Source organism: Sinocyclocheilus grahami, unplaced genomic scaffold, assembly GCF_001515645.1.
Source record: "Sinocyclocheilus grahami isolate Dianchi unplaced genomic scaffold, SAMN03320097.WGS_v1.1 scaffold702.1, whole genome shotgun sequence".
Lineage (NCBI taxonomy): Eukaryota > Metazoa > Chordata > Actinopteri > Cypriniformes > Cyprinidae > Sinocyclocheilus > Sinocyclocheilus grahami.
This window is the reverse complement of record NW_015505881.1, coordinates 542,064-552,839: the sequence shown is the minus strand read 5'-3', so window position 1 is coordinate 552,839 and position 10,776 is coordinate 542,064. Positions and strand designations below refer to the sequence as shown.

Here is a 10,776-nt window from a genome sequence, read left to right as displayed (position 1 = left end):
TGATCGATGGGGACACAGACATGCTAGATCTGTGACTGACACACACATAGACACAAAGTATTAAAGCAATTATGCAGCTGTTGACAGTGTGAGTTAAGTGCAGTTTGGGTGAGTTTGCTGGTCTGCAAATAAAAGAGTTCTTGTCTGCCCACAGGTCTGTCCTGCTAATTTGAAATATAATGTTTTTGAAGTGTAAATGGATGTTTGGATTGTGTTTGTGTCCCTGCAGTCATTTTGGGCAAATAAAGAAAATGTTCTTATCAAGTTTTGGATTATTACAGCAAAAAGTATTAAAAATATTCCCGGACTACCCTATTTCATATTTTCTTTAAACTATTGATAATTTGTTTTTTGACATGTTATGTTGCAATTAAGACTGCTGTTACAAAGTGTTCATGGTTCTCAGGAAATGTCTAAATCCTGACCACTAACTGCCTCTGAACTTACTCAATAAGATTGCTACAGCATTGTGTTGATTTTTGTGTCCAACAATCTGACATTTGGGGTTATTCTTTATTATTCACTTAGTCTTGTATCAGGCTTTTCTTTATACAGTGGCTCTGAAGCATATTTGGGCACTTAAGCCACATATAAAATGCATCAGTGTCATTGTATCAGATTAGAAAATATCAAGCCAAATGAGTAACTTTCTCAGAACTAACTCTGAGATGATTGTTAGTTAATGTATTACATCAGTTCACAGGTCTCATAAAAAGTTTCTAAATACTTTTTAAATTAAATTTTTAACAATACATCTATTGTTTTATCATTACAAGTGTCCCCACAAGTATAATAATACCAGTAAATTTTGTCCTTATGAGGACCCTTTGTGTGAGGGGTAGATTTAGGGTTAAGGTACGGGGATAGAAAATACAGTTTGCACAGTATAAAATACCACTGTGGAAACCTGTCTGTGTGTGTGTGTGTGTGTGTGTATGTGTGTGTGTGTGTGTGTGCATGTTTATGAGGACACAAATTTGTATAATAACATGGGTATGACATAGGTGTTACAACGAGGAGGTGATTTATGAGGACATTTTCAGTGTCTCCGTAATTCAAAAGGCTTATAAATCATTCAGAATGAGTTTTTTTGAAAATCTAAAAATGCAGAAAGTTTCCTGTGAGGGTTAGGTTTAGGGGTAGGGTTGTTGTAGGGCAATAGAAAATACGGTTTGTACAGTATAAAAACCATTACGCCTATGGAGAGTCCCCATAAACCATAAAAACAAACCTGTGTGTGTGTGTGTGTGTGTGTGTGTGTGTGTGTGTTCACTGTGTTGCGTCAAGCCTGCTGCGTGGCGCGTATAAAGGCGAGGTCAGGGAACAAGCTATCAAAATGTAGTTAGGGGGACAAGTAAAACGCAGATTACCCGAAATGGCTAACTTTCTTGTCATTATTACGACGATTCTTCTAACATTTTGGATAGTGTGGATATGCGGCCACTCACGGAAAAGGTGAGATGAACTCGCGGTCATTATAGAAGTCTCTCTTGAATAACGCAATCTTCACGCTTAACGTTCGTAAATTAGTGCACGTATAACAAGTGAAAAGGTAAGGTATATGGTTATATCTGTTCGTCATGTTACTACAGGAGGAACTGAAGTTTGAGGTCACGTATGGTAGAATCATACTAAGACCACTGGTAAATTATTAATTATTATTGCAACAGACGGATTAGGCTACAATACAACAAAACAAACATAGAATATATAAAACAAATGATTTTTTAAAACACATTCTTCAATAAATAATGTGTAAGTGTGTGTAAGTATATCAAGTAATATGTTGGTTAAATCTGCTGAATATTAATTTTGAAATATAATTTACAATAAAAAAATATTTTTTGCCATATATATATATATATATTTATATATAGCATGTGGCTAACTGAGAACATTACTTTATAGCCTACAGGAAATGTATTTATTTATTTATTTTAATTCAGATGTCCTATATGATTTTTTTTAATTGCTAACTATGCTGTCTGTCATTGTGTGTGTCTATTTACAGGCGAAAAGGGGAGCCTCCATTGATTACTGGTTGGCTGCCATTCATTGGTGTCACGTTGGATTATGTTTCAAACCCTTTAGGCTTCTTAAGAGAGACTCAGAAAAAATATGGGAATGTTTTCACATGTAAGATTGCTGGGAAGTACTTCACTTTTGTAACAGACCCTTTTTCTTTCTCCATTGTTATGCGGCAAAGCAAAAATCTTGACTTTCAGAAGTTTGCTGTTGGTTTTTCACAGCGGGTAAGTGACTCAATACGAGGGGGTGGGGCATTATGAAACAAGCCTGGATCAAGAGTGTGTTGTGTTCTGATCTGAGGCTTTTCTTTGAATGTTAATTTTAATCTCTTTAAAAAGAATGAGCAATAGCCTCTCAGTTCCATTACCAGCTTCATTAACTATGTGAGGCTATAGGCGCAGTGACATCTAATCTTAAAATGTAAGTATGCGGAGATGCCCAGTTTGCTCCTGCATAATATCTACTTTACTGACAATAGGTAGCCCAAAAGGCACCCCAAAAGCCTCCACCATCCAATGGGAAAGCATTGAGAGGAGATCGGCCTACTGTACCCTTTACACTGAGTACACTTACAAAGGTCACTTTTTTAAATGTGTACTTAAGAAACATAGCCATGAAAATGTTTTTTTTAAGTACACTTAAGTGGCCTTTTATTTAATTAACATTATATTATTAATGTTATATTAATATGTAATACGGTTTTATTTTTAAATTTACTTTTAAGTTTTTAGTACACTACAAGTGCATTAAGCATGGACACAGATAGCAATTTCCTATCCAACTGAAATGCAAGTCATTTCAAGTCAGTACAGGTATCAGACAAATCACTGACCTCAAGAACAAAAGCTGAGTTATGCAGCACCTTAAACTTGTTACCATCTAAGATAAAGTTTAGACATCCATGATGAAGTTGCATGTCTGAACAAGTCATGTAACTTACCCACACACTTAGCCTGTACTAAAACGAGGAGTAAGAGTGTTTTTTAAAAAATTAGCTTTTATACTTTATGAATACTCTATAGAACAGTGCTTCCCAAACCTGTACTAGAGGCCCTCCACCAATGCAGGTTTGGGATGTCTCCTTTATCATGCACTGTTTGGTGGGGAAGGGCAGATGTGTGAAGCACTACTCTAGAGATGACTGAGTTCTCAAACATGCCACTTAAAATCACATAAGGAGCATGTAATGCTGGGTACACACCACAAGATAATCGGGCTGATTTTGGGCCGATTTCTCCCCTTCCGACAATCCTAGGTAATGTCCCGATTATCTTGGTGGTTCTAAAGATTATCTTATCAGATTTTCCTGTGGTGTGAGGTGTGTTAAGAGTGACTGAATCTGCTCGGAAGGACGTTGGAGGTAACATGTTGAATATTTAAGATCAGAAATCCTGATGTGTGGGGGGAACATCGCAGCACACCACACACTATAGGAGCAAAACGGTTAAATCTAGGCTTTTTTCCTCATGTTTGTGGTCTCTCACATTTTTAAAGATCTTACAAAATTTTACAAATCTTTTAGTATGTACCCAGAGGATTTTTTGTCCTCATGTTTGTGGTCTCTCACATTTTGAAGATCTTATAAGATTTTAAAAATCTTTTAGTGTGTACCCAGCATTAATGGACTCTCATAGTTAATGGCTCCTCAGAACACTCTCTCCAAGCATTCTGATAAAAAAGCAAGGTGTTTCTGCTGAACTGGTGGTTATGGTCGTCAAAAGCTCAGGAGGCTCAACCTATGTAATTATCTCCCAACAATGACAGACCCCTTTGGAGTGAGGATGATGAGTGAATATTTGAAAGAGAACTTACAAACTGTTGGATCTTATGACAAAGTGTTGTGATGTTCCTCATTTCAATCACTTTGAATATAATGGAATAAATGTAAATGTAATGTAAAACACTGGCTAATAACTGGGTTTGATCCTGATTCTCTGCCTCTGTTTCTTATATGTCTGTTTATATTTCTCTTTCACACACACACAGGTCTTTGGTCATGCTGACTTTAACTCTTCACTGTTCAGTGAGAGTTATAGGGAAGTTCACAGCATTTTTCGACAGACACTTCAAGGCCTGTCCCTGCAGCAGCTAACGGAGACCATGCTAGGCAATCTGCAGATTGTTTTGGAACGTGGTCTACCACATGAGCATGACTGGCTTGAAGAGGGTCTTCAGAGCTTCACAAACCGCATCATGTTTGAGGCAGGGTTTCTCACTCTATTTGGAAAGGATGCAGGGTTTCTACAGGCCGATGGCATATCAGGCACCAGAATATGCATGCAGAAAGCGGTGCAAGACTTTTTGGCATTTGATCGTGCTTTCCCTTTACTGGCTGCAGGGGTTCCTATTGGTCTGTGTGCAGAAGCATGGCAAGCAAGGGAAGCCTTAGCAGAGGAACTGCTACATGATAAGCTTCATCACCGGAACTGCATCTCAGATCTGATTCAGCGCAGAATGGACGCATTTGACTGCATGCATTTGGATGAAACTGGAAAAGCAAGGACACACGTGTGCATGCTATGGGCATCACAGGCTAATACTCTGCCAGCAGCTTTCTGGAGCCTGTACTACACATTGAGGTAAGTTGGCACATTACGTAGGTAATGTAGGCACTGTTAAAATCAATGTTAAAATGTATATGTCAAGTATGCAACAACACTAATTACTATGACTGTAAGCAAAAAACAAACAAACCAAAAAAAAAACATTAATTCCATATAGTGTTGGTAGTGTTAAATAAGTAAAAGGGAACATATGGTTTGTCAGGCTAAAACTTTAAAGCATTATGTGATGTCATACTGAAGGGTTCAACCGTTTGAGATCAGTGATTCTAATTTAAACTTGGAAATAAACAATAATTATTTGGAATCATTTAAAATATGTTATGATATAAAATGGGGAATATTTTTTTGAATTCCACAATATTTAGCCACCTTTTTCTTGTCGTAAAAATGGGCACGGCCATTTGGAAATTCTATGGGTCTGGCTTCCGGTCTCATCTGCGTCCACTCCGTCCAGCTATTTTTAGCTGAACAAAACAGTTCGTTTTGCTGCTTGATATTGAAAGTTGGTGTGTCTTATCATATTATTTTAATGTATTATCTGAAATTATGAACACACTGGTTTGTAGTGCAAACAGTTTTACCGTTTACTGCACGTTGTTATTCTCCTCGTTATTTACCTATAGCGGCTAATGAACCGGAAGTCTCACCCATAGGCTTACTTCCGCGTTGAAGAAAAAGGTGGATAGGTAACTAATCAAATATGAAAATTAATAACAATGACTTTGTACAAACGTTTGTACTAGTACTTCTGAAAACTTCTCAAGTTATACCATATAACATGGATCATCAGGTTTTGCATGTGTGGAGCTCATGCCAGTTTGAATGATCCTTTCATTAAAGCAGGCCATTTCAAATACTAACACATTCTAAAATTCTGTTGTTCATTCAAATTATTTATATTCTCCTGAGAGCCATAGAAAAAAAAAGTTTTGTAAATTTTCTTTTTTTACATCATTACATTGTTTGGAGCATAAGAAACACATGGCATATATGCAATTTCTTTCCCTGTTCACTTATTATGTCTCCCTAAAATGCCTAATAAGCATTAAGTATGTCCTGGTGCCCACTACAGTGGATATATATGAAATTGATGCATGTCTCACAACAGAAAGTCATATTCTGCTTTGAAACCCCAGGGCAACCAAAGTTGTTCTGACATATTCATTTATGATAAACAGTTTGAAAATTAGTCCGATTTAAATGATAATTACAAAATATTATCATATTTCCATAAGAGTGCTGAATTTAGTCATATGTCTGTCACATTTAAATACCAAGCAGGAGGAGCTCTCATGATCAAACCTTCAAACATTTGGTATCTCTGAATAGTCCTAAATATGCTCTGTACAGGACATCCGAATTTAGAATTGTGGCAAGTATATGGTCACAGAGAAATTAACTAAAATATAATGTCCTCTACAGAGGACAATGTATGCCTGGGTCACAGGAGGAAATAATGTGCAATGAAAACATGTATTAATTTAGAATACTAGATTTTCATTGTGGTCTCTGACTTTTTAACCTTTCTATAGGCCTGTTTGATAATACATTCACAGTAAAAATGAATGAAGTAAGCACCTACTTAATTTAAAGCGTGTGTATGTGTGTACATGTATGCTTGTGTGTTCTGACCCTCAGGTCTGTTGATGCTTTCACCGCTGCTTGCACAGAGATCAATAGGGTTTTGTCAGGTCAATTAATAAACAACCAGGACCAAACAATCTGCCTTTCTAGAGAGCAGCTGGACTCTATGGCTGTATTAGGTAGGTGATTTCTTATGACTCATCTCCACCAAGCGGTACGGGTCAGTACAGTACAGTACGGTACGATTTGGAACGGAACACCCTGATCCGTCTTGCGTTTCAACTGCCAACACCTTACTTGTTAGGTGTCATGTCTACTGGAAAGTAGCAATCGACACCATTCTCGCGTGAAGAAGAAAGCGCGACAATAGCTGTTTCTCAGTATGACATAAAGCACAACTCTGCCTCTTTTGTTAAATGTCAGCTTCACCAATAATAGCCATTATAAATGTATAAGTACAAAGTATAAGAGGCTTATATAATAGGAAATAAAGACAAAAGCAAACAATTCAGTCAAATGTACGCTACAAAGTCAGCGCTATATGGTAAAATGAAATAAATATATAAAGTTATGAAACATAACTTTGTGCTCAGCCAAAACGATATGACCTGGAACAAATAATAGATCCATGAGACCAACGATTGCCTGTTATATAACCAAAACAAATTATATTTCATGTTTAACCACTACAGAGACATCCGAGCCAGAGGCAAAAGTCAGAAGGACTAGTCGCGTTAAGGCTGCTATCAGCCAGATACATGAGCACTGAGCACCCGGTGATCGCCTGGAGCTCACATCTCCAGCAAATTTTCAAATAGGCGCTATCATTATAAATAAACCGCAAATTGTAATTTTAAAGGGGTCATATGACATTGCTAAAAAACACATTATTTTCTGTATTCTGTACATTATTGTTGCTCCTCTATGCCCCGCCTTTCTGAAACGTGTCGATCTTTACAAAGCTCATTGTTCTGAAAAGCGAGGTGTACGCTGATTGGCCAGCTATCCAGTGTGTTGTGATTGGCCGAATACCTCAAGCGTGTGATGGAAATGTTACGCCCCTTACCATACTGTGATGCCGTGTCCCGGTGTGACGAGACAAAACCAATAAAACCCAAACGAGGCCTTTGTTGCATCCAGTGGGGACATAATTACTGATTATAAGGACTTATACTGTCTTTTTATGTGTTGCATTGCATGACGCCATGTAAACATAAAACCATGTCTGCATTTGTGATCGGAGAAACGACAAACAACAAGCGCTACTCTACACTGCTCAAAACTCACGTTTGAATCATCAGTGGCAAATCCTTTAAATATGAAAACGTACTTACAGGCTGTGAGTCAGCATTATTTGTCAGAACACCGGCATTGTAGGCTACTCTCCCAGGAAACAGTCCTCGTCCTCCATAAAATGCGTTGCACACATCTAAATATTTGGTTTGAACTGTTCTGGAACAGTGTTGTAAATACAACTTAACCACTGATTTCTAGTTGTGTCCTCTTTTGGAAGACCAAACAAAGTAGTTTTCACAACGAAACACACAGCGTCTCCACGACATGGCGGCAACAATACTACAGCGAGAATCAAAGTTACGCCTTCTTTCTTTGCGTGAACATTTGGGCGGCGTTATGCAAATCTTCCCACACAGTGACATAGACATGTGGGGGCGTGTTTAAATGAGGTGTTTTAGGAGGGCGTGGACGAGTCTTGACTTTTATTAAGAATATCTCTTTGGGTTTGAGATTTTAGTCTTTGCAACTTTAGGGATCTCATCTATTCACGAACAGCTTGTAACACTCCAAAGAGAAAGGAAAACTTGAAATCGCATCATATGACCCCTTTAAACAACTACATTCTCACCTGAAAAACTCTTAAAATTAAATTTAATGACACAATAACAGTAATATTTTGAAAATTATGTGGGTTTTGATGTTTCACACAAACACAAGTACAGACAAGAACGCATATTGAGAAACGGCTATTGTCTGTGTAAAAATATAAAATGATAAAATACACTATTATATATTTTTTGTGTGTTTGTTCACTCTGATGTAAATAAGCCCAACACGCATGAACAGCATGGCGGAACGAGTGAAGGAGACGCTTATAGCATGCGCAAGTGACGATTCTCGTCAACCAATCAACATTCTGCAGTGAGTCTAGCTCCACCCTTTTAGTACATTTTGCTGTGCTAGGTACACCAACGGAAGGGTACCAAAAAAGTGGTATGGTACGGTTCGCAACTTCTGATAATGGAAATGGAAATAATCGCATACTGTACTGTACTGTACTGAACCGTACCGCTCGGTGGATTATTGCACTGTAACACGTGAACAGATTGATTGATTGATTGATTGATTTCTGATTGAGAGAAAACAAATGAGAAGTTCCCCCTTCCCCCAGTTCAGAACCACTGTTTTAGACAGCATTGGCAAGCATTAGTTTATTGTATGTCAACTTTAAACATAATTATTGTTCATTTATGGTAATTCCTCAAATCCAAGAATACAGTAGACTTATCCCCAGAATTCTACTAGATCATTAACCAGCTGAGTCTTTAATTCAAATTTTTTTTTTTTTTTACAGTAGATACCATAGAGGACTAATATTTGTGAACATTTCAGGCTCCTATCCGGTCCCCCACTAGATTATTACCTGAAAGAGAGGGGGATTTGACAAAATTGCACGTTCTCACTCATTTTAGCCCCCATTAAAAATAATAAATAAAAAACAAAGATAAATAAATATAAAATAAACAAGTACTGTAAAATTAAAATTGTGTTTTTTCAATACCAATACATACAGGTAATCACTCACTACAAATAGGACAATTAAAATGGTGAAGCAACCAACTTTTGATACATTGCAAGACTACAGCCATGCAGATATTCAGACCAACAGCATCAATAATTTTGTATTTGTTTATATTTTTCCACAACATTCTTTCTTGTACGATACTGCTTAGGTGATATTTTGATAATTAGTAATATTAGTAATATAATTTTTTTAATTAAATGTTAAAGTGGTATCAGTTAAATACTTTTTTGTTTTTTCCAGAAAGTATTATTGAAGAAGCGCTTCGCCTGTCTAGTGCCTCCATTATGATACGTGTTGCCAGTGATGACTTTACGTTGACACTGGATTCAGGTCAGACAGCTGATGTGAGAAAAGGAGATTACATTGCTCTTTACCCCCAATTTATACACTTGGATCCTGAAATCTACCCTGATCCTACAGTATGTGTTACAAACTTATTGTCAATTATTTTTTAATAACCAATGAGCTCTCCCAAACCACAAGCTTATACAAATTAGACAGGTTTTAGATCATTTCCATCTGTAGGATATTTAGAATATTTAGAATTTAATTGTTAATTATGTTTATTGTATGGAAGTATGGTAGTATGTATGTAGCTTGCACTTAAATGTATACAAGATTACAAAGATTGCAGATGTTCCTAATGCAGTGTTCCTATTGCACAATTCCAATACAGCATGTAATTGTTATAAAATGTCACTCAATGCATTTAATGTACTTACATTATACAGTAGTAACTTTGATACTGCAATGTTTTAGGCATCACAATGACTTTTTAAGCACAGACAGCCATGTACAGTAAATACAATGTTCCTCTGTTTCCCAGGAGTTCAAATATAACCGCTTCCTGGATGAAAAAGGTCAACGAAAGAGTAATTTCTTCAAAAATGAGCGACGGTTAAAGCATTTCTTGTTGCCGTTTGGTTCTGGTGCTAGCGAGTGCCCTGGCCGTTTTTTTGCAGTAAATGAGATTAAACAGTTCCTCGCACTGACACTGTGGCATTATGACCTACAGCTCAGTGACCCTGATGCCACTCTGTTTCCAGACAGTACTCGTGCAGGCCTGGGTATACTGCCACCATCACGAGATGTCCTTCTCAGATACAGAAAGAAAACCAACACCACCACAGAACAGTTAAGATAGGAAATGGAAGTAGATGGAAAGTATAAGATGCAAGAAGGAACATGAAGATCTTTGCCTATAGGACAAGTGAAATGGCAGTCTTTCTAGTTTCTATATGTTAAATGATGATTTGATTTGTTCTTATTGGACTTTGTATGATGGACTGAAATCAATGAAAATGTAGCACTCTACATTGGCCTATGATAATAAAGTCAAATAAAGCCCAAAATAAAAAAATTGCCAGGAAATTACAGGATCAAAAAGTGTATTATTTTACAATAAATTACTGCAGTCAGAAATGTACTGTGAAATAAAATGACTGTGAATGGACATTTACTGTTCTGGTTTTACTGTAAATTCACATTACAAAGTTGTCTTTAACTGTGCCACTGTGAGAAATGTATTTGTTTATTACTATAATTGGTTTGAAGTCACCATAATGGTGATTGATGATCCCATTTGTTTAGGGCTCTGACATTACACATTTATATTCAAATTTCTGGTCTAGTCGTGTCAGAAGTATGATAAATGAAAACTATGACAAGCTAGAAACACAGTATGATGCTGTTTGTTTACAATACATTTCTGAGTGCAGATCCAAGAGAAATCCTACTGTGAAAAGTGTAACTCGGAATATACTTTAACTTCACACTAAA

At 36.9% G+C, this 10,776-nt stretch overlaps 1 protein-coding gene across 2 annotated transcripts; it reads left to right on the top strand.

Annotated features, from left to right (window-relative positions):
- Positions 1 to 1,257: 1,257 nt before the first annotated feature.
- cyp7a1b (cytochrome P450, family 7, subfamily A, polypeptide 1b) lies at positions 1,258 to 10,602 on the top strand. 2 transcript variants are annotated; one of them, XM_016243857.1, is made up of 6 exons: positions 1,258 to 1,455; positions 2,012 to 2,252; positions 4,015 to 4,607; positions 6,231 to 6,355; positions 9,238 to 9,416; positions 10,013 to 10,602. In XM_016243857.1, exons 1-6 carry the CDS (start codon positions 1,376 to 1,378, stop codon positions 10,139 to 10,141), a joined length of 1,347 nt encoding a protein of 448 aa, XP_016099343.1. In that variant the 5' UTR covers positions 1,258 to 1,375; the 3' UTR covers positions 10,142 to 10,602. The 2 variants fall into 2 exon arrangements, with proteins under 2 accessions (XP_016099343.1, XP_016099342.1); XM_016243856.1 differs by having other exon boundaries at positions 1,259 to 1,455; positions 9,824 to 10,598.
- Positions 10,603 to 10,776: the final 174 nt, after the last annotated feature.

Excerpts from the sequence above, each read along its gene's own strand:
- cyp7a1b (XM_016243856.1), top strand. The coding sequence starts at position 1,376 with ATGGCTAACTTTCTTGTCATTATTACGACGATTCTTCTAACATTTTGG. Across the intron at positions 1,456-2,011 it reads TGCGGCCACTCACGGAAAAG|GCGAAAAGGGGAGCCTCCAT; the intron begins GTGAGATGAACT and ends GTCTATTTACAG. Across the intron at positions 2,253-4,014 it reads CTGTTGGTTTTTCACAGCGG|GTCTTTGGTCATGCTGACTT; the intron begins GTAAGTGACTCA and ends ACACACACACAG.